This window comes from Balaenoptera musculus, chromosome 7, assembly GCF_009873245.2.
Source record: "Balaenoptera musculus isolate JJ_BM4_2016_0621 chromosome 7, mBalMus1.pri.v3, whole genome shotgun sequence".
Classification (NCBI taxonomy): domain Eukaryota; kingdom Metazoa; phylum Chordata; class Mammalia; order Artiodactyla; family Balaenopteridae; genus Balaenoptera; species Balaenoptera musculus.
The window spans coordinates 73766048-73790728 of NC_045791.1; the positions used below are offsets into that span (position 1 = coordinate 73766048).

At 34.0% G+C, this 24681-nt stretch overlaps 1 protein-coding gene across 3 annotated transcripts in view; it reads left to right on the forward strand.

Moving 5' to 3' along the window:
• SLC39A10 (solute carrier family 39 member 10) overlaps window positions 1-24681 on the forward strand; it is a 66137-nt gene that overhangs the window by 16890 nt on the left and 24566 nt on the right. For all 3 annotated transcript variants that reach the window (XM_036858650.1, XM_036858652.1, XM_036858651.1), the window contains exons 2-4: window positions 7918-8942; window positions 10874-11081; window positions 23491-23660. In XM_036858650.1, the coding sequence (XP_036714545.1) occupies window positions 7929-8942; window positions 10874-11081; window positions 23491-23660 (1392 nt within the window). In that variant the 5' untranslated portion in view covers window positions 7918-7928. The remainder of the gene's footprint in view (window positions 1-7917; window positions 8943-10873; window positions 11082-23490; window positions 23661-24681) is intronic.

Below are 24681 nucleotides of genomic sequence, written 5' to 3' on the forward strand. Positions count from 1 at the left end.
TGCTATAAACTTCCCTCTTAGAACTGGTTTTGCTGTGTGCCATAGGTTTTTGGTTGTCGTGTTTTGATTGTCATTTGTTTCTATGTATTTTTTAATTTCTTCTTTGATTTCTTCAGTGATCTCTTGGTTATTTAGTAACGTACTTTTTGGCCTCCATGTAGTTGGGTTTTTTTTACAGTTTTTTCCTGTAATTGATTTCCAGTCTCATAGCTTTGTGGTCAGAAAAGATGCTTGTTACGATTTCAATTTTCTTAAATTTTCCAAGGCTTGTTTTGTGACCCAAGATGTGATCTATCCTGGAGAATGTTCCATGTGCACTTGAGAAGAAAGTATATTCTGCCACTTTTGGGTGGAATGTTCTATAAATATCAATTAGATCTATCTGGTCTATTATGTCATTTAAAGCTTGTGTTTCCTTATTTATTTTCTGTTTGGATGATCTGTCTATTGATGTAAGTGGGTTGTTAAAGTCCCTTACTGTTATTGTGTTACTGTCAATTTCTCCTTCATGGTTGTTAGCATTTGCCTTATGTATTGAGGTGCTCCTATGTTGGGTGCATAAACATTTATAATTGTTATATCTTCTTCTTGGATTGATCCTTTTTTTTTTAAATTTTTATTTATTTATTTATTTACTTATGGCTGTGTTGGGTCTTCGTTTCTGTGCGAGGGCTTTCTCTAGTTGTGTCAAGCGGGGGCCACTCTTCATCGTGGTGCACGGGCCTCTCACTATCGCGGCCTCTCTTGTTGCGGAGCACAGGCTCCAGACGCACAGGCTCAGTAATGGTGGCTCACGGGCCCAGCTGCTCTGCGGCATGTGGGATCTTCCCAGACCAGGGCTCGAACCCGTGTCCCCTGCATTGGCAAGCAGATTCTCAACCACTGCGCCACCAGGGAAGCCCGGATTGATCCTTTGATCATTATGTAGTGTCCCTCCTTATCTCTTGTAACAGTCTTTATTTTAAAGTCTATTTTATCTGATATGACTAGTGCCACTGCAGCTTTCTTTTGATTTCCATTTGTATGGAATATCTTTTTCCATCCCTTCAGTTTCAGGCTGTATGTGTCCTTAGGTCTGAAGTGGGTCTCTTGTAGACAGCATATATATGGGTCTTGTTTTTGTATCCATTCAGCCAGTCTGTGTCTTTTGGTTGGGGCATTTAATCCATTTACACTCAAGGTTATTATTGATATGTATGTTCCTATTACCGTTTTCTTAATTGTTTTGGGATTGTTTTTATGGGTCTTTTTCTTCTCTTGTGTTTTCCACCTAGAGAAGTTTTCTTCATCATTTGTTGTAAAGCTGGTTTGGTGGTGCTGAATTCTCTCTTAGCTTTTGCTTGTCTGAAAAGCTTTTGACTTCTGCATCGAATCTGAATGAGATCCATGCTGGGTGCAGGCCGGAAGGGAGTGGCAGGATATACTTAAAGTGTTGGACTGTTTTTAAGAGGGAAGTAAACTTGCTTGTTTCTTAAGCCACTGCCCTTTGAGAGAAGTCTCTTTACAATAGCTGCTTAGTCTATGCTGACAAATGCATACTTCATCCAAATGATTCTTTGGCACACACCTGCTATATAGCTGTTCTAAACGAAAGTTGCAAAGTTTATGTATGATTTACTTTTAAAAATACTTAACACAGATTTAATATTACCTTTATGATGTCACTCATGTATTTTGCATTCCTATCGTGCTCTCTTGAATGTAAATGATTCGGTGACTTAAGATATTAAAATCTTTGCAGTAAACAAATTGAGTAGTATACATTCAAAAAGTAGACACAAATGACAATTTAAAACTCATATAGACCACCCACAGTTTTTGTGTTTCATGGAGTCATTCATTTGATGTTGCCTGATCAATATATATGTATGTTTTATTTTTACCACTGGTACCTATTCATTTGACAGTGAGATAATGTTCACTGAAGAAACTACAAGACATTTACATATCAAATGAACACAGCAGCATTCATTCAGTGTATCGCCTTTCACTAGCATCTTCAAGTGGAAAACCAAGGCAATTGTAGGGAGTGTAATGTCCTCTTTCTGCTTAATAGCGATTGTCTTAATTATCTGTGCCCATTCATCTTCATTAGTGTATAGGTAAAACTGTATGTTTTAAATGGTGACTTTATCTATGAGACTATAATATAAGAAACTGAAGCGTTTGGATTAAATCAAATTCTCAAACTTAATGTAGCTTTGGGATTAAACATATTTTATAGACTAATTATTTTCTAAAATTCTTAACCCACATAAACCACGTGTAATAATAACTAAACCTAATTCAGGTAATCAAAGTATTTGATGTAATTAAGTATCATTTGAAATAAATGGGAGTGTTTATATAATTTATTTGTATAGGTAGTGGCTCTCAAACTTTAGCTAGCATCAGACTCACTAGGAAGATTGAATGACACACTGCTGAGCCCTAACCCCAGAGTTCCTGATTTAGTAGGTCTGGGTGGGGTGCAAGAATTTACATTTCTAACAAGTTCCCAGGTAACCATGATACTGCTTCTTCTGTTCCTCCAACACATGTTGACTAATCACTGATGGTGGTTAGGTATCAAACCTGCAAAAAGCATATACAATACAGATGGCCTCCGATTTACGATATTTTGACTTTACAGTGGTGCAAAAGCAGTATGCATTCAGTAGAAACCACATGTTTTGAATTTTGATCTTTGTCCAAGCTAGTGATATGCAGTACAGTACACTCTTGTGATGCTGGGCAGTGGCAGCAAGCTGCAGCTCCCAGTCAGCTACGTGATCACAAAGGTAAACCATTCTGTACCCATACAACCTTCTGTTTTTCACTTTTAGTACAGTATTCAATAAATCATATGAGATTATTATTATAAAACAGGCTTTGTGTTAGATGATTTTGCCCACCTGTAGGCTAATTAATGTAAGTGCTCTGAGCACATTTAAGGAAGACTAGGCTAAGCTATGATGTTCAGTGGATTATGTATGTTAAATGCATTTTCAACTTACGATATTTTTCAAGTTAGGATGAGTTGAGACATAATCCCACCCTTAAGTCGGGGAAGATCTGTATAACACACAGCTGAATCCCATTATGCTGCTTTTTACAAATATTAAATGTTTTGTCACATTGCTTCAGATTCCCCTCACTTTTTAAGAAATAAAACACTGCAGATGCAGCTAAATATGCATACTCCCTCTACCATCTGACTCCCCTTCATTTCTTCCTGAAAAGATAACCACTCTCTAGAATGTGATCATCCCCATGTTAAGCTCTTGCTACATGTATATATAACCCAAATTAAGGTATTTTGCATGTTTTTAATTGTGTATAAATGATATGACATGTACCTTTTTGGAGTTTACTCTTTATGTTTCTAAGAATTGTGTTTGTTGTGTATTTCATAGTCACACATTTATAACTTTAGCATGATCTTTAATTACATAAGTATGCCATATTTTTTTTATCCATTCTTCTACTGATGGGCATTTAGGTTTGTGGCAGGCACTAATGGTTATATAATCAACTGCCATTCCTCATTTACCTCCTTTTTGCTTGCTGTTAGTATGCCCTCCATATGCATAGGAAAGGTGGCTTCTTTCCAATCTCAAGAGAATGAATGTTGATTTGTCTAAGCCGATCATGGTAATTTCTTCCTTTACCAGTTTTGTGTATGTAGTACAGCCCTGATGAAAGATATGTTAAGCGAAATCTGAGAGGAACTTTCAGGAAAGATTTTTCTCCCTGGATGAAAAGAAAAAGATAAACCTTCCCGCTTTGGATATGGTTGTGCAAGGATGGAGTGGTTGTAGCAACAGCAGTTTCTTGAGATTCTGAGGAGACAGATCTGAGGATGAGAGAGTTTGGGTTTTTGCTTGTGTAATTATCCTGAAACCACCATTTTCCCCAACCTTTTTAATGTGAAATTTTCCTCTTTGTTTTAACCACTTTTAGTTGAGTATTCTGTTATTTACAAGATAGTTAACATTAAAAAAAAATTCAACAATACTGCAATAAAGATTCTTGAATTTGTCTCCTGTGCATAGTGTAAGAGTTTCTCTAGGGTAGATAGATAGATAAAAGTGGAATTTGGGGGCTGTGGCATGTATTCATCTTCAGCTTCAGTAAATGTCAGATTGCTTCCCAAAATGGCTGCACCAATTTATACTCCCACCAGCAGTGTAAGGTATTTTCTATTTCTTTACATTAGATTTTGGCTTAACACCTGGTATTTTCGGATATTAATTTTTGCCTCTTCATGTCTTGGTGTGTTATCCAGATTATTAGTGATCATGTCGCTGCTTAACCATCTGTCCTGTTGATAACCTTTGTATAGTTGTCTATGCAATATTGGAGTTTTTTGTATTTTTATATATATATATATATATATATATGTTTTATATGCATTGTTTATATATACACTTGCAAATATCTTTTAGTGTATAGCTTGTCATAAACTTTGTTTATTGTGTTCTTTATTGTAGAGTAATACTTAAAGAATTTAGTTTAATTAAATTAATCAAAATTTCCTTTTAAGGTTTGTCCTTTTTGCATCTTATCTAAAATTTAGTTTAATTAAATTATGTAAAATTTCCTTTTAAAGTTTGTGCTTTTTGCATCTTTCCCTAGCCTAAAGTCATGATAGTCTCCTATATTTTATTCTAAAAGTTGTTAAGAATTTTTTTGTTTTTCACATTGGGTTTTTAATCCTCTTGGAATTGACATTTGTGTATGGTGTGAGGGAGAACTATTTTTTCACAATCAATATTATTGATTCTTTTTCTGAATTCTGTTCTGTTTCTTTGGTCTATCTGTATGGCCCTGTGCCAGTTCTGTTATTTTAGTTATATAACTTTATAAAAAGAAGTCTTTATCACCTTGCTAATTTTCTGAACTGTGTTGGTTGTCCTTGGGTTTTTGCTCATCCATATGAATTTTTAGATTAGCTTATGCAGTCTAACCAAAAGCAGACAGCTTCCAGGATTTTGATTGACACTGAATTAGATTTGCATATACACTTGGGAAGACTTTATATACCTTATGCCGTTTATTCCATCCATGTAGGTGGTGTCTCTCCAGTTTTTGCAAATAATGTCATATACATTTCTCCTTTTAATGGTCTTGTTCTATTTATTTCTAGGAGCCTAATAATTTTTGTTTATAATTACATTTTCTAATTGGTTTTCACTGGAGAGCATTTGATTTTTAAAAACTTTTAATTGAAGTACAGTATGTGTACAGAAAAGTACACAGAGTATGATAAGTACAATGAATTATCACAAAGTAAACATATTTGTGTAACCATTACTCAAGTAAAGAAAGAGAACATTACTACAATTTCCAGTCCCAGTTATCACCCTCTACCTTCCCTTCAAAAAATAATCATTGTCATGGTTTAGTTTTGCCCATTTTAAATTTTATATAAGTAGAATTTTGCCCTATAGTTTATTTAGCATTTATCTTTGGCTCAGTCTCAATTTGTGAGATTCATCTGTGTTAACGTGTGAATCTGTGATTTTATTTTCATTCCTGTGCAGTATTCCATTGTAAAATTATTGTTTTATTTTCCATTCTACTGTTGATGGACATTTGGCATTTTTCCTGTTTTGAACTATGATGAATAATAGTTATGTGAACTTTCATGTTCATTCATGTCTTTTTGTGTCTCTGTACATGTATTTCTGCATATATCCAGGACTAGAATTGCTATGTGAGTAGATATGCTTATGTTCAACTTCTGGCAGATCCTGCCAAACAGTTTTCCATAGATACCAATCTACAGTCCCACCAGCAGTGTATGCAGGTTCCAGTTGATCCATATTCTTGCCTACATCTTTTATACTTTACTCATTCTGGTGGGTATATAGTGGTATCTACTTGTGATTTTAATTTATAATTCTCTGATGACTATTGAGGTTGAGAATCTTTTCGTATGCTCCTTAGTAATTTGACTATCCTCTTATGAAGTGCCTGTTCAAATTTCCTACCCATTTTTCCATTGTGTTGTCTCATAATTTTCATATTGATTTGTAGAAATTCCTTATATATTCTTGACTAGTAACATTGCCGTAATTTTCTCCCAATCTGTTGTTGCCTTTTTAGTCTCTTAATGATATCTCTTGATGCATAGAAATTTCTTTATTTTAATGTAGTATACTTTATCAGTCTTTCCTTTATAATGCACATTATGTCCTATCTTGAAGGTCTTGAAGCTAGTCTCCCAAATAAATCTTCTAGATCTATACTTTCCAGTATAGTAGCCAGTAGCCACATGTGGCTGTTGAAATGTGGCTAGTCTGAATTAAGATGTCTGTAAGTATAAAATATGTGCCAGATTTCAAAGACATAGTATAAAAAAGAATGTAAAAATTTCATTAATAATTTTTATACTGATTACATGTTGAAATGATAATATTTTGGATATAGTGGCTTATATAAAATATAGGATGACAATGACTTTGACCTGTTTATTCTAGAAAACTTTAAAATTGCATGAATGACTCACATCATAGTTCCATATTCTAGAAGCATGCTGTCCAGTAGAACTTTCTGTGATGATTGACATGTTTTTTGTCTACACTGTTCAGTATGGTAGCCATGAGCTACATGTGACTATTGAGCATTTAAAATGTAATTAGGTGACTGAGAAACAGTTGTTGTTTTGGGGGCTTTTCTTTTGGGCCTTGCCACGCAGCTTGTGGGTTCTTAGTTCCCCAAACAGGGATTGAACCTGGGCCACCACAGTGAATGCACCAAGTCCTAACCACTGGACTGCCAGGGAACTCCCAAGAAGCTGAATTTTTAATTTAATTGTTAGTTTAAATTTAAGTAGCTGCACTTGACAAGTGGCTACCATATCGGGCAGCACAGTTTTGGACCCTGTTTTACTTTAAAATTTACTGTTTTAGATTTATATTTACAATCCATCTATAATTGATGTTTACATATGGTGTGAGGTAAGGGTCAAGTTTAATTTATTTTTCTTCTATATGGAAATCTAGTTGACCAAGCACCAAGGAAAAGAGAATCTTTCCTATTTTTAGACTATGTTATTTATTTATTTGTTCTTACACCAGATACCCACACTGTCTTTAGTAACTGGTAGATAGAGTGTCTTGTCCATTTTTGGCCCTTTCTGTTTCCATGTAAACATTAAAAATACCTCATCAATTTTCATAAAATTATTTCTGGGATTTTGATTGGGATTACATTGGATCTATGTCTCATCCAATCTCGAACATGATAAAGCCATCCATTTATTTAGGTCCTTCATTTCTCTCAATAATATGTGATCCTTTTTTTATGAAAAGGTCTTGTACATCTTTTGTTAGATTTATTTCTAGTTATTTGCTACTGTAAATGGTGAACTTTTTCTAATTTCATTTTCTAATTATTGCTGGTGTAGACAATTGATTTTAGGTTATTGTCCTTAAATCCAGCAACTGTGCTAAATTAACTTATTAATTCTTATAGATTCTTTTGGACTTTCTGCATACCCAATCCTGCCATTTGTGAATAATGACAGTTTCATTTCTTTCTGATTCTTACATATCTTATCACTGCATTTCATCTTACTGCCGTATTGCACTGACCAGGACCTCAAGAACAGAGATGGGTAAACTTTTTTGTAAAGGACCAGGTAGGAAGGAACCAACATTTACTGTATAAAGTATTGTGCTTAATGGGAGTCAGAGTAGTCTTGCAGGTGAGTTTTAAGCAAATTTGTATTAATTTGAAGGGCTGTACACTATTTTGATAAATTAAAAGGGACCATTTTTTATAGGAGATTGAAGAAGGAAAGAATGATTCATAGCCATGAAAGAAATGGGGTAAAACAATTTGCCTAGTGAATTGACAACTGCTGGTAAGTTTATGTTTATTTTGAATGTGCATAAGTATAAACTAATGCTTGTTTCTCTTTCCCTTTAGGAAAAATAGAAATGAAGGTACATATGCACACAAAATTTTGCCTCATTTGTTTGCTTACGTTTATTTTCCATCATTGCAACCATTGCCATGAAGAACATGACCATGGTTCTGAAGAGCATCACAGACACCATCGTGGAATGACAGAATCGGAGTCAAGCAAATTTTCAGTGCTGGATGCTGAAAATGAAAAAAAATATTATATTGAAAAACTTTTTGATCGTTATGGTGAAAATGGAAGATTATCCTTTTTTGGTCTGGAGAAACTTTTAACAAACTTGGGCCTTGGAGAGATAAAAGTAGTTGAGATTAATCATGAGGATCTTGGCCACGATCATGTTTCTCACTTAGATATTTTGGCAGTTCAAGAGGGAAAGCATTTTCACTCACATAACCACCAGCATTCCCATAATCATTTAAATTCAGAAAATCAAACTGTGACCAGTGTATCAACAAAAAGAAGCCATAAGTGTGATCCAGAGAAAGAGACAATTGAAGTATCTGTCAAGTCTGATGATAAACATATGCATGACCATAATCATCGCTTATGTCATCACCATTGTTTGCGTCATCACCTGGATCATAACACTACTCGCCATTTTCCTAATGATTCCATTATTCACAGTGAGCATGGGGAGCCTAGCCATGAACCTTCTACAGAGACCAATAAAACACAGGAACAATCTGAAAGTAAGCTACTGAAAGGAAAGAAGAAGAGAAAAGGGAAGAAAAGTAATGAAAATTCTGAGGTTATTACACCAGGTTTTCCCCCTAACCATGATCAGGGTGAACAGTATGAGCATAATCGGGTCCACAAACCTGATCGTGTACATAACCCAGGTCATTTTCATGTACGTCTTCCAGAACATAATGGTCATGATCCTGGTCACGGACACCAAGATCTTGATCCTGATAGTGAAGGTGAACTTCGACATACTAGAAAGCGAGAAGCACCGCATGTTAAAAAAAGTGCAATTTATTCAGCTGCTAGTCACAAAGATCATAATGAAGATGACCGGCAACATGAGGTAAGCAGAACAAGATGGTTGCTCCGTAATTCTCAGATGATTGTGGAGCATTTTTAGGTAAAAAGAGAAGTAACAGAGGAATAGTCAACCGTATTCAAACTTATTTCCAGTTACAAAATACATTAAGGAATCAAAATCAGATTAAAGATTTTTGTCTGCGTTTTCACTTGCATTGTTTGTTCTCCAATTTGGGTTCCTTCAATTCCTAAATGTTTAAAGGTTGTTAGAAAATATATTCCTTATTTTTGTTCCTTATTTTACTCTCTTGCTTAAGACTTGTTTTGACTCCCCAAGTTAGTTTACATGTTGTTACTGTCAGCTGGTTTCTAGATATTTGAAAATTGAAGACTTTTTTTTGTTCAAACTGTTTTCTTGGGAAGTGACTAGACAGTTTTTTTTCCTGATTGTTAACTTATTACTATGGAGTGGTTCCCAGTTATTGATCTAGCTACAAAGTCAGGTATTTTGCACATGTGGTAGGTTTGTTTTCTCTGTCACTTTATTATAGGACCTACTTGCTCATATTAGTCTTTTCTTATGCTTTCAACAGATGTACAGTGAATGCAAAAAGATATAATAATGGGAAACTCCAATAGTAATGGGGTGGTTTTGTTTTTCTTTTAAATTTTCATGCTCTTTTAATACTTTCATATTTGATTGGTTCTTTCTTGATTTTTAAAAAAACTATTCACCTTAAAAACATTTTTGTTTCATTAAAAGTATATCAACACCCTTATGTATTCTTATATTTGGCCCTCATTAAAGTTTAAAAAAATTGTTGAATTTGTTTATTGTTCGGATGTATAAAAAGCAGCACCATCTAATATGGAAAATGACCTCAACCTTTGTTGTTTCTGTCTCTTATTATGGAAGTGTGTTTTACATCTAAGTAAATATCTTTGTTTCTTTACTGGACAAATCATTAGATACTTGGTTTTTAGCAAATTAAAAAATCTTAGTGTACTTTTAAAGAAATATATTAATTTGTTACTGTGGGTAATATCCTAGAGTCTTGTTGATAATAACTAGACATTATCAATAATGTTTACTTTTTGTATTCTACTTGTGGGGTCTGGATCATCAGACTTGTTATTTTGTATCCTCATAGGCCTGATGCATACTGAGGACTTTTTCAAGATTCCTGGAAATGTACTATGCATTGGATAGGGTAGTAGTATCTCATGTAAAGACCTGAAAAAAATCATTTTTTTGTTTGTATGTTTTGATTCTGTTTTTTGTACCATAGATAAAATAAGCAAGCATGCAACCAGAGTGCATATGTATGAAAAAGAGGTAGTGCCATCTCCTTTGCCTCAATTTTAGATATTTGTTTTTACTATATGATGGGTCCAGAATTTTTTGTTACTTGTTTTCTTCTGTGTTTTGTTATATTTTGTACTTAAAGTACCAGTGGATAAAGCTGCCTTTTTTTAACCCTCCAGTTTTAGCATTGGGTTAGAATTCCCCTATATGATATTCTTTTGGGGTACCTTAGTGAAAATGTCTATATCCTTGTATATTTTAATATAAAGTTGTTAAAGAACTCTTAAGTCTGTTTAACACTGTTTCACAAATAAGAATCTTGAGTGATTGATGATTGCACTTTGACTAGGGAAGTGATTTTTTTTAACTCACCCCTTAAGGATCTTGGGAATATAGTTCTAAGTCATTCTTATTGATGGCAGAAAGTCATCATCTTTTATATGTTGCAGTGGAAAATGGTTCAAATCTATTAAAAGTTTTGGGTAATCAAGTTGAATGTATTCCTATCATAAATTCCTGTCAAAAATCATTCTTTGTAATAGGTATCTATATATTGCAGATTATTTTCAAATAATATTTAGAATATATTTTACTATATAATATTTTCTTTTTCTGCATAATCTTCTTAAAGTACTCTTACTTAATTTGTTTTATCAATTTCCTTGCAGTGTTTGAACGTCACTCAGTTGTTAAAATACTATGGTCATCGGGCCAATTCTCCAATCTCACCTGATCTATTTACGTACCTTTGCCCTGCTTTGTTATATCAAATCGACAGCAGACTTTGTATTGAGCATTTCGACAAACTTTTAGTTGAAGATTTAAATAAAGATAAAAATCTGGTTCCTGAAGATAAGACAAATATAGGGGCATCAGGTAAGAAAGATTTAAGTTCTTTCTCCTCAAAAAAGTATCTGTACTTATTTTTTTTTAATGTAATTGAATGAGGAATTAATTCCAAATGATTGCTTTCCTTTTGGTGACCTTCAGTATGTTTTAATCAGGTTTAGGTATGTGGGTTTAGAAAAGATTGGGGGAAGACAAGAGGCACAATACAGTTTACTAATCTCTTCTGGCACTACAGAGGAATGTTTTGCTACGGGCAGAGAACTAATAGATTAAAAAGGAAATACAGGTTTGTCATAAATAGATTCTTCTTGATGGGCAAATGTTAATAAGGGGACCCCTAATTAAAGTTATATGATGTTATAATTACTTAACATTTAGCAGGGTGAGGGGCTCTAGTGAAAAGATTATTAAGTTTCTAAGGAAGTAAAAAGGGAAGCCAGTGTGGTGAAACTCTAGGAATGTCTCAGAAATGCCAGTGATTGGCACATGAACTTCATCATGGGCACTTCTAGAGAGTAAAACCAAATGGGTAAAACCAAAACTGTTTTTAAACTTCTCTCTAGGCTCTTTTTCATCATATCCAGTTGGCTAGATTGCTCCGTCTTGATGTTTACAGATACCTCCCACCTAATATTTCTGGAACTTCTACTCCACAGGAAGTTCGTACCTCTTACAGAATCCCAAATGCCATTCCAATTCATTCTTTTGATAAAATCTGAAAATCTTTGATTTTTTTTCCCTCTTATGGTTTTAGTTTTCATTTCCTATTTTCCCTTGTATAATCAGTTGTCGAGTCCAGTTGAGTCTTAAATATCTTCCAACTATATCCACTCTGTCATAACTTTAGTTCAGATCCTCCTTGGTTCTTTCCTGAATTGTTGAAGTGCCTTCATAACCTTCCCTGCCTGTGCTTTTGTCCCCTTTGTAGGTCATGCTTAGCATTTAAGCTAGATTTATCTTTCTAAAATGCAAAGGAGATACTCTGACATAGATTTTTCTTTTTAGTGATGGCTGGCATTTATTTAATACATATGTTTTCCTTTTATTTATTAACAAACATGTATTGCAGGCACTGTTCTAAACTCAGTTCATTTACTCCTCCCAGCAGTCTTATGAGGTGGAGAATGTTACCCTAATAACTTTCCCAGGGTCTCAGAACTAGTGAGTGATAGTGGTCAGATTCAGTCCTGGGAAGTTTAACCATTTTGATATCCATGTTCTAAGTGTTTTACATGCTTTTTTTTTTTTTTTTTTAGTAAATTTTAATAATAATTATTGAATTATTATGTGAGGGAGCTATTGTATGACTCTTGTTTTTACAGATAAGGAAGCTGAGGTATAGAAAAGTTTAGTAACTTGCCCACAATTCCCAGACCTAATAAATGATAAAACCCACCAAGTCTGAGGTTTGTCTGATAAATGTTCTGGGCAATCACTGTGCTATTATTTTCCAAATTTAGTTAATTCTGCTATCACCTTTATGATTTTTGCCACATATTGTTACACTAATATTTTTCATTAGATCTCTAGTATTTTTCTTTACATTTTTTGTATTGTAAGCAGTAATAGCTATGAGAACATGGATTTGATGTGATGTGCTAGCTATACTTTTTTCCTCATATATTTTAGAATACTGCATTATGCTATGTTGTTCAAAGTTCAGAGTGTTGTTTTTTTTTCCCCCAATCATGCTTTCCAGAATATGATCCATGCCTACCTACCTTTCCATCTTTATCCTCCACCATTCGTTTCTTCCCTCTTAGCTCTAATCATAACAAACTCATGATAATAGATTATGCTGGTTTGCCTTCATGCCTCTCTGCCTTTTCACATTGTAAACCTCTCTACTTGGCTGACTACTATGATTCCTCAAAGATTCAGCTCAAGGGTTAGTCTCTCTGGGATAACTTAGTGACCATCCTAGACTTAATTAAGTCCCCTACCTTGATACTTTCTGGATATTTCCATCATGGTACAGAGTTCATAATTGGATTAGTTACGTTTTTGTTTGACTTTAGTTGCTTAAAGGAAGTGACTGGGTCTTTCAGCATCCCTAGTGCCTAAGATAAAGGGTACTCTGGACAAAAAGTAATCACTCATATATTGATTAAATGAATAAATTGCTTAATATTAGTCTATAAACTTTCAGTTCTAACCTAGGAAGAACACTTGTAAGTCAGCCTAGTGTACTTTGATAATACGGTGTTCTCACTCAGAATGAGTTGTATTTCATGAACTTCATCATTTGCAAAATCATGATGAATGCAGTTCTGGTTGAAATGCCCAAGATATAGTGGTGGTATTGTATAGTAATTAAAGTGACTAAATTGATGTGTATGAATATGAGCTGAAAACAGAATTCCGATAAAATAGATGAAAGATTGAAAGAGCAGCATTTAAAATTTTTTCATAGTGTAGCAATAAGGTAGACATATTTAAGAATATCACATTCTAGTATGAGTTTTATATGAGATAGAGACATTCCTTAAAGCTTAAAAGAGTACACATAAAAAGAAATGCTCTCAATACATAACTGAGTCTCCTAGTTTCCTGCCTATTCTTGGTTAATTTCTTTGCAATAGGAAAATAACTTCAGAATAGATAAATTAATCATAATAGCCTATATTTATTGGAACCTTACTGTGTGCTATTTTAAACACTTTTTTTTTTTTTTAAGTTTCATTTTTTTTTTTTAAATTTATGGCTGTGTTGGGTCGTCATCTCTGTACGAGGGCTTTCTCTAGTTGTGGCAAGCGGGGGCCACTCTTCATCGCGGTGCCCGGGCCTCTCACTATTGCGACCTCTCTTGTTGCGGAGCACAGGCTCCAGACGCGCAGGCTCAGCAACTGTGGCTCACGGGCCCAGCCGCTCCGCGGCACGCGGGATCTTCCCAGACCAGGGGCCGAACCCGTGTCCCCTGCATTGGCAGGCAGACTCCCAACCACTGCGCCACCAGGGAAGCCCTAAACACTTTTACAAGAGTTATTTAATTTAATTTGTTACATCCACTAGATAGGCACTTTTATTTACTTCTCTTTGCTGAGGAAAGGAGGGTTTGAGAAGTTAAGTAACATGCCCAAGGTCACATAGCTGCCAGGCAGCAGAGCTGTGATAGGAACTAGAGTATTCTTCATCTAAAACCTGTAATGTAACCACTATGTTCTTCTCCTATGCTGTGCTCTACTGCTTCCTGCTGAAAAGGTTCTTAAGTGTGCTTTGCTAAAATGTAAATGACAGGGAGATAAGGAGAGTGTTAGTGATTTGACAGATAATGCAGACATAGACAGGAAACTGGTAGAGGTAAATATTGATATAAGTAAGTATTACTATAAGTGTAGATTAGTCATTAAAAAAAAAAACCAAAAAACCCGAGAATAGTCTTCTAGTAGACAAGCTGGGTTCAGTCTGTTAAGATCTGGAAGGGCAGAGAAAAGTGATTTCACATGCTAGACTTGAATAATGATCTTTGGATAGACAAAATATGTCCTCTTTCTGGCTTCATGCTCATTGATCTTTGTAGATGAGTAAACACCTTGAGAGCCACAGTCTCTCTCAGGTGCTTATAAATTCTCACTGACAGGAATAAAAGGGGAAGCTAGGTCTAAGATGATTTAACTTAATTCAAAATAAAATACATTTGTTCTTTACGGGGAAAAATGGAGACGGACAAGATTGTGGCATCTGGAGTTAAAACTAATAGCCTTTTCTGTTTTTATGGTTTCTTTAAAAAACTCTCTTTCTTTGTTTTCTCATCAGCTGTGGGTTATGACTTAGAGTTGTCTGTGTTGTAATATTGACATAATCTATATATTTTAACAAGGCTGTTGACAGATGCTTGACTATAGTAATGTTGAAAATTACAGTTTATTAAATATGAAAAGCCTTAGAGGAAATTGTACTTGCTTTGAAAACAAATACTAATAGTGAATATTGATTAGTTGTTTGCAGGTGGTTATTAACATTCTCAGAAATGAAGCTTGGATTAATTATGTCCTGATAGCTGTTAATAATTGTTAGAGAGAATGCTCTGCTAGTAATTATTTTCAATGACTGCTGCACCATTAAACAAGGTTAACTTGTTCTGTATAAATCTCCCATAGTGACACAGCTACTACCTCATTAACTATTCAGAGACTGCTGTAAACCAAATATGCTATATACTGTGTATGGTAGGAATCGTTTGTTTCACAAGATTGTCTCATTTAGTCATAGAGTTGACCCTAGCTTAATTATCAAGGGGAGCTGTGAATAGGCCGCTCAGCATTTTCTGCCAATTAAAATGCTGAAACAGTGTAGAAAACTGCCATCTTGCACATGCTTTGAACCAAGTTAATTAGAAAGTTTCCACAGATGAGCGCTTCTTTTTAAAAGAATGCATTTTCTCTCTAGATAATGAGAAAGGGAGTTGGTGAATAACTAAGCTTGAAGACCTTTAACGTTTTAAGAGACCTAATTTGCAGAATAAGTGAAGCTTGTTTCAGACATTTAGCATTTTTTATTGCATATGGTATCTTGGGTACAAATAAAGAAAACATTTGCTAGTTGTACTTAATAGTTTGCATAGTGTTAGGTTGGTATAAGTTTTATGAGATTCCTTTTATTGTTCGTTGTTTACTGTTGTTATTTTGCTTTTTTTATGGCTTTATACCAAATTGTGATCGAAAAAACACAATAGTTTGGTTGAAAATCAGAAACATTTTATTACCTGAGTTGCCTTTTTTCTACACCTAGGAAATTGTGATAGAGTTTATGTGAGCTTTAAATGTGTATGTTATTAATTCTAAAAATAAGTACATACTTAAATAGCATGGGAAGGTATTTCAAGTACAATAAATTCAAAACAACTTTACTTCTCATAGTTCAAAGAAATTGTAATTTTCCTTGAAGAAAATTTAAGTTAGGAGAATGACTACTCCTTAAATTTTTAGTGCTAGAAAGCTAAAATTACTGTTAAAAATTAATAAGAAGTCAGTATAAGAAAACATGTATCTGTAATAACATACACTTATGGACTAATAGGGCTGTTTTGCTAATGAAACAGTTGTGATGGAATAGTTGTAATCTATACAAAATATCTAGAAAATTTCTGATTTATCTGAAATGGTATTTCTTCTTATTTTTATGTTTAATTATACTTATTTTTCTTGTAAATCCTCTTTTATGTGAAGCCATCTCCCTGGGGGTAAATACATAAGTGATAAATAAATCACTTGGCCAAGAATTCTCTGAAAATACTGTGAGTTACTGGAGAAAACAGTGGATTCAGGAAGGACTTTGGGTTTAGTTTTGACTTTGCCATTTTAGCTAGCTGTTTATTTTTTAATATGGTAATATATATATAACAAAGTTTGCTGTCTTAACCACTGAAGTGTACAAATTAGTGGCATTTATTACATTCACAATGTTGTGCAACCATCACACTACTTGTAAAACTTTTTTAAACCACCACCCCAGATAGAAACTGTGTAACCATTAAGCAATAGCTCATTTCCCCCCTACCCCCAGCCCCTGGTAACCTCTAATCTTTTTGTCTCTATGAATTTGACTATTCTAGATAGTTCATATAAGTGGAATCATACGTTTGTCTTTTCTGTCTCTGCTTTATTTTGAAATACTCAGCATAATGTTTTTAAGGTTCACCTATGTTGTAGCATGTGTCAGAACTTCGTTCCTTTTTGTGGCTGAATACTAGTCCATTGCATGTATATACCACATTTCCTTAAACCATTCATTCATTGATGGATGCTTGGCTATTGTGAATAATGCTGTAATGAACAAGGCATACAAGTATCTGAGTTTCTGCTTTCAGTTCTTTGGGGTATAGACCTAGGAGTGGAGCTCCTGGGTCATATGGTGATTCTGTTTAGCTTTTTGAGGAACTACCAAATCTTTTCTACAGTGGCTGCACTATTTTATGTTCCCACTAGCAATGTAAGACGTTCCAGTTTCTCCATATCTTTGCCAACATGTGTTTTTCTTTTTTCTTTTTTTTCAAAGCCATCCTAGTAGGTGTGAAGTGGTAATGTTTAGCATTTAACATCTCTTTGCCTCAATATACAAATACAAATCTCTAAAGTAAAAGGACATTGGACACATTGGGGTCTGCTAAATTGTGTTCTTCAGGATACTGGCTCATTGTGCTATATTAATAGGTTCCATGATCAAGTAAGTTAGAAAAATACTGCATATTATTTCCCCCTTGCAGAAATTCACATTGCTCATTAAATTGTTAGAGGCTCTGAGGGAACTTGTTTAATCCAGCATTACCAAGTCTTTTTGATTATTAAAATTCTCTCCTCACTCCCCTTAGAATGCCACCTATCTCATAGAATTAGATGAGCAGTTTGCGAAATGCTACTGTAGATTATTAAAGTTCTTTTTACCTATACAATATGACAATAGCTAGTATGTTGCCAGTTCAAATAGCTACAAGTAAGCAAGGAATTTTAAAAATTCTTTTTTAAAGGGGCAGAATAATTGGCCTCTTTGAAAATATTTTTTATAATTTCCAACTTTGTCAATCAAGGCAGCGTATTCACAGAGGAGTAATTAAACTATCAATATATTATAATAGTCTCAATTGTGCTCTCTATATTTTATGTATCAAAAATGTTACTGGAGGTTATAGGATCCTTTTTAGTTCTAGAATTTATTTTCTAAAATCAATTTGAAAAATCTTTTGAAGGTAGCAAGCATATTATATATATTTCCTCTAGTTGGAAGAATGGGAAAACTCTTTTCATAGAATGTCCCTGGGAGTGTTCTCTCCTCTTCAACTTTTTGGAAGAGTTTGAGAAAGATAGGTATAAGTTCTTATTTGTATGTTTGGTAGAATTCGCCTGTGAAGCCGTCTGGTCCTGGACTTTTGTTTGTGGGAGTTTTTAAATTACAGATTTTATTTCAGTTCTAGTGATCAGTCTGTTCAAATTATCTGTTTCTTCTTGATTCAATTTTGGTGGGCTGTATTTTTCTAGAAATTTGTTCGTTTCTTCTGGGTTGTCGAATTTGTTGTCATGTAATTGTTCATAGTATTCCCTTATAGTTTTTTTGTATTTCTGCAGTATCAGTTGTTATGTTTCCTTTTTCATTTCTTATTTTGTTTGAGTTCTCTTTCTTCTTGGTGAGCCTGGCCAGTGGTTTGTCCATCTTGTTTATCCTTTCAAAGAACCAGCCCTTGGTTTTATTGACTTTTTCTCTTGTTTTTTAAATCTCTATTTTATTTATTTTCTCTTTGATCTTTATTATTTCTTTCCTTCTGCTGACTTTAGGTTTTGTTTGTTCTTCTTTTTCTAATTCTTTTAAGTGGTAGGGTAGGTTGTTTATTTGAGAGTTTTCTTGAGGAAGACCTGTATTGCTATTAATATCCCTCTTTTGCTGCATTCCATAGATTTTGTATGGTGATGTTTTCATTGTCATTTATCTCAGGGTATTTTAAAATTTTCTCTTTGATTTCATCATTAACCCATTGGTTTTTTAGTAGCATGTCGTTTAGTCTCCATGTAATCGTTTTTTTCTCATTTCTTTTTCTGTGGTTAATTTCTGGTTTCATGCCATTGTGGTCAGAAAAGATGCTTGGGATAATTTCTATACTCTTAAATTTGTTGAGGCTTGTTTTGTGCCCTAGTATGTGGTCAGTCCTAGAGAATGTGCCATGTGCACGTGAAAAGAATGTGTAGTCTGGGTTTTTTGGATGTAATGTCCTGAAAATATCAAGTCTAACTGCTCTGTCGTATCATTTAGTATTTGTGTTGCCTTATTGATTCTCTGTCTGGAAGATCTGTCTATTGATGTGAGTGGGGTTTTATTTTTTTTTATTTTTATTTTTTTTTAATTTATTTATTTAATTTATTTATTTTTGGCTGTATTGGGTCTCCGTTGCTGTGCGCGGGCTTTCTCTAGTTGCGGCGAGAGGGGGCTACTCTTCGTTGTGGTGCGCGGGCTTCTCATTGCGGTGGCTTCTCTCATTGTGGAGCACGGGCTCTAGGCACACGAGCTTCAGTAGTTGTGGCACACGGGCTCAGTAGTTGTGGCTCGTGGGCTCTAGAGCGCAGTCTCAGTAGTTGTGGTGCACAGGCTTAGTTGTTCCACGGCATGTGGGATCTTCCCGCACCAGGGCTTGAACCCGTGTCCCCTGCATTGGCAGGCGGATTCTTAACCACTGCGCCACCAGGGAAGCCCGTGAGTGGGGTTTTAAAGTATACTACTATTATTGTATTCCTGTCAGTTTCTCCCTTTATGTCTGTTAGTATTTGTTTTATTTATGTGGGTGCTCCTATATTAGGTGCATATATGTTGACGAGTGTAAAATCCTTTTCTTGTATTGATCCTCTTCTTGTATTATCATTATATAGTGTCCTCCTCTATCTTTCTTTATGGTCTTTGTTTTAAAGTCTATTTTGTCTGATACAAGTATTGTGACCCCTGCTTTCTTGTCATTTCCATTTGCATGAAATATCTTTTTCCATTCCCTCACTTTCAATCTGTGTGTGTCCTTTGCACTAAAGTGGGTCTCTTGTAGGCAGTATATTGTAGGCTCTTGTTTTTTTATCCATTCTGCTGCTCTGTGTTTTTTGATTGGAGCATTTAGTCCATTGACATTTAAGATAATTATCGATAGAGATGAATTTATTGCCATTTTAAGCCTTGTTTTCCTCTTGATTTTATATTTTTGTCCCTTTCATTGTCTTTTTGTTTTTCCTTTTGTGATGTGATTATTTTCTTTTGTATTATACTTATGTTCTCTCTTTTTTTTGTTTTGGTTTTTGTAAATCTATTATATGTTTTTGAAATAACCAGTTTCTTAACAATCATTTTATTGTATAACCAATAAAGAAAAAACATTTCTATTAAGTATTTTTTTTAAATGTGAGTGTGAGTGTGTATGTATATATATATTAACTCATTTTGGAGGGGCAGCTGTCCAAGCTCAATGTAATATCACTTCATTGAACAACTCCACATGGCATAATTCACATTATATTCTAAGTAAATGACATTCACCCAAAAATACAATGAGAATGGTGCCCTTGAAGTTGGCCAGTACTATGACCTTGGGTTGATTCACGTAAGGCTTTTGCCTTTGTGGGATTATGATGTTTTCTTGTATTCTCTGAGTTTCAGATGTCAGATATCACAAGTACTAGCGATTTTCTAATCATAAAGTGGGCTTCTCTCTTTCAGACATTTCTTTTAGTTTACAGATTTGCTTTCTCAGGAGGATGAGAAGGAGATACAATTACCAGCACTGATTCATGAGAAATTGTACCTGGGAGAGTGTAATATGTGACATATACCCTGAACTCATACACCCTTTCACACAGACCCTCCCTCAGCTACATGTGTAAGCACTTGGCTGATTTAATTTGTTCAATCTGCCAATGCTTGTTCTTCAGTTATACTGTATTTAGCTCACTTGTCAGCATATTGGCAAATTGATTTTCACTGAATTCGATTTTGGTTGATTTGTCATTTGGTAACTTGAGTTTTGACTAATTGACCAGAAGTCATTTGAGATTGTAAATCATCGTAGAACACTGCAAAATATTTATGGCTTCGTAGACTCTTGGACTTTTCTTCACATTCAAGATACCCTGAGCCAGAAGTTTATACGATGAGAATTTTATAAAGGAAATACTTGCTTAGAATAATGTTCATTTTTAGATATAATTTTTATGATTAGGGAACAGAATCACATTTTCTCTCAACTCTTTAATGATTAGACTTGGTAAGTATGCTTATAAGAATATATGTTGGTATAGTAGGGTCTTAAATTTCATAATCTAATAAGCACAAATTTAAAAATATGCTTGTAATGCTAATATTTTATTAATTTGCTAAATTGTATTGTATAATTTGTTAATCATCTCACATGTCTACTGCATCAAATTAATAGTGTTCCCTTATATTAAGATTTAGAAATTTAATATTTATTGCAAATGTCTTAATAGGAATATCCGGAAGTGAATGCATATATATTCCCCAGTGTAGAATATAATGTAACCCTAGGAAAAAGAATAAATGAAGTTAACAAGATTTACCCAACTAGATTTTGGCTAATACAGATTTTAATTTAGCAGCTTAATCTGGTTATATGAATTTTCTTGGACATTGGGACATAGAAATAAAATAAATACTTTTATTGGGTAATTTTGGTGAACAATTCCAGTGCATTTTTGCTGAAAACAATTCTGATTAATAAAAATTTCTAATAATTATGAAGAGTTAATTAAATTTGTTTATTTTATCTAGTGTATTTGAGGTCTTGTCTGTAGTTTTGTCAATCCTCATCCATACATATTTACATTAGTGTGTATATACAGTTATTTTTTTCTACTTCAGAGTATCTTGGAATATGAATTGCTGGGTTTTCAGTATCTTTGTGCTGTTTTTCTTTAAGTTCTTGATTGAGGTTGCTTTTGGATTGGTTTTTTTTGAGATATATTGCTTCTAGGTTGGATTATTGCCAAACTAAGGAAAAATATATTTGAGAAGGGAGAGTTATATGTTAATATATGAGACATTTTATCTTTAGGTTGATGTTTTCATTATTAGCCTTGGTGTTTCCCATTTAGTTATTGTCAGTACCTTTTGTCACTCCCTTTTTAATTTTTTTCCCCACTAGTATGATTGGAGCTAGAGAGCTGCAGTAGTTTTGACAAACCTTTTTTGGTTTAGTTGGCCAGTAGCTTTATTGGTTCTCTGCCTTCATGTATACCTATGGCCACTTTTTTCCAACCTATTCCCTCAGGCTCTCCCACTCACTGATTTTATCGTTCCAGTCTGTATATGAGGCGCACACAAGGTAACCTGGTCATCATTATTAAGTCAATCTTTAAACCTTATTTGACCTTATATTTTTCTTTATACAACAGGGTTTTTTACCTCAGTTCCCTGTGCCTGTAGTCCCATCCATAGTTCGGGGAATCTTCTTCTTATTCTTTGGGTCCAGTAACCAAGATGTTGGCTTTATAATGAATCTTTCCCTGACCTTGGTTCTTTGGGAGTTGAGTTCCTGTTCCTTTATTGCCCCCAAATCCTTAAAAAGGATTGAAGGCACTGTATTCAATCTCTGGCTGTATTTCAGTGATTTTGGCCCTTTAGATTCCCAGTGTTTCTATCATAGTAATTATCTGTTACATATAGTATAAACCACAGAGCTTCCATTAGTAATAGATGACCTACTGTTTCATTCTGAGCTAATTTAGCTAACAAGAATTAGCTGTAGTGTTAATGTTATTGGATACTGTGACTAAAATGTCCAATGAATAAACAGTTTTATTGATAAAGTTTAGCATTTAGCAGGTCAAAGTTTTATTTTTTTACCTATCCTTACTTCTCTTTGTCTTTGAAAATTTTAAGTTATCTTGATGAAGAAATGCATTTTTCCATTATTCACTTATCACAAGACTTGACATAAAATCTTTCAGCAGATTTATAGTCCTTTTAGATTTGATTAGAAAAATAATCATTTTAGATTAAACATTTTCAAAATTATCACTCTTCAGTGAAATTTTCTATAGAGAAATATTAAAATAAACAGAAATTTTAAACTTAAAACATTTCCATTTTATTTTAGGCCATCAATAGAAAGTAATTTCTCATTTTAAGTGAAGATGCCTCACCCCTGAACCACTGGCATTTATTTCTGATAATCTTATCTGCTTATGAATAGCCTAGATAAAGAAATGTGCACAGAATTCCACCTGTTTCTCACAAGTCATATTATGAAAGCATTTCTCCTGTGTTCTGATCTGGTTAAAATTATATAGTGAAATAAAAAAAGTAGTAAATTGTACAGAAAGCTGAATTGGAGGAAAGGGAGTTTGGAACTGGGTATGGAAGAAAGATGATACCAAGGGAAATGGGACTGAATTGTCCTTTTTAAAAATAAGAAATGAAATACAGTGAAGCTACCAGTAATAAGCTTTTTTTGTGTCTTATCTGAGTATATTTGTATTTTGGGCTGATATGTTAAGTTCCTTAAACTTTGTTATTAGAAAGATTTCCATAGATTATGCTGCATTAGATACTTGGCTTCCTTTAATGCTCACGGGAGAGTTTTATAATTATAGTCTCTAAATAAACAATTTAAGGCTGTACCTTTAGACATCGGTAAAATTTTATTTAAGTCTAGGTAGTATAAGTGAACCACAGCCTTAAGTCATTTTCAGTTCCTGCTTCTAATAAGGTGGACCACTGAAGATACTATTTATAACTTGGTCTGAGTTTAATTCTTTTTTTAAGCATTCAAGTTGGTTATATAGTTGTTTGTTTTGTTTGTTTTTAAACACAGTAGTGCCAAAATATAAAGTTTTCTTAAAAAGCATAGTCTAGGTAATCAGTCTTCCATGACTCATTTGTCTTATGTTTTTTCTTCTTTGGAGCTTTTTTGGTTTATATTGTCATACTAATGTTGACCATTACTTTCTTCCTACAGCGTGGATTTGTGGTATCATTTCTATCACTGTTATTAGCCTGCTTTCCTTGCTAGGAGTGATCTTGGTTCCCATCATTAACCAAGGATGCTTCAAATTTCTTCTCACATTCCTTGTTGCACTAGCTGTAGGAACAATGAGTGGAGATGCCCTTCTTCATCTACTGCCCCATGTAAGAAACCTTTTAAATCTTTTTAAGAAGTAAAAATATTTCAGCTAAAAGGATCCTTCATTTGCAAGCTGTAGCATACTAATCTAGTATTTCTGTTGTTTTATTTGCTTATAGGATGAAGTATTTTTTTCCATTTGTACAGTTTTAAATTAAGCAATATTAAAATAAATTGAATCATTAGATTTTAAAACAGCAACAAAAAACTGGTAGTGTCAGTTTTATCCTCACCTGTCACAGTGTATACATATCAAATCACCACAATGTACACTTTAACTCTCTTACAATTTATGTCAGTTACACCTCAGTAAAACTGAAATTTAAAAAATGCTCTGTTAGCAGTTCTGAAAGTGAATACTTGGACATCAATGAGTGTTTTATCTTTCTATCTTTATGGTATATCAAGAAAGCCATTAGAAGAAATGTATAAGGGGTTTTATAATGATTGTACACATAGCCAGTGCTCCACAGGCATCTTTATTTGAGCAGGAATAGGCAGACATACTCAGTTAACAATTTTAGGCATTTAGCTCTTTACCCATGGGGCCATTTATCTTTTCACCTGGTGTACCACTTGTGTTCTTTCATTTGGGAACACTTCTAATGATATGATCATAAGCCCACACTCCTAGTACCTTTACCTTGCTTATTAACCTTTTAAAATCTGTCACCAGTTAAGAGTGTTTGAACCAGTATTACTGTCTTTCCTTCAGATTATGAAAACAACAGGGCTTTTTTCTTTTCCAAATGTAAAATTATAGGTTTGAATATTTTTTTATGTTCTCATCACTTCCTTTCAGGAGTATTTGGGAGACAGAATTGTATTTGTGTGTTGTGTGCACCTCTTCTCGCCTTCTGCACTCCTGGTTGAGAATTCCAGGTCTAGTGTCTAGAACAATGCATGGCATTGCCTTTAAAAAAAAAATTAATGTTAAGGCCGTGAATATGCATTTTTTGTTGTTGATTTATTATATATTATTTATTTATTTCTCCCTTTATTTCAACCCTTTGCCTGCCCTTTCTA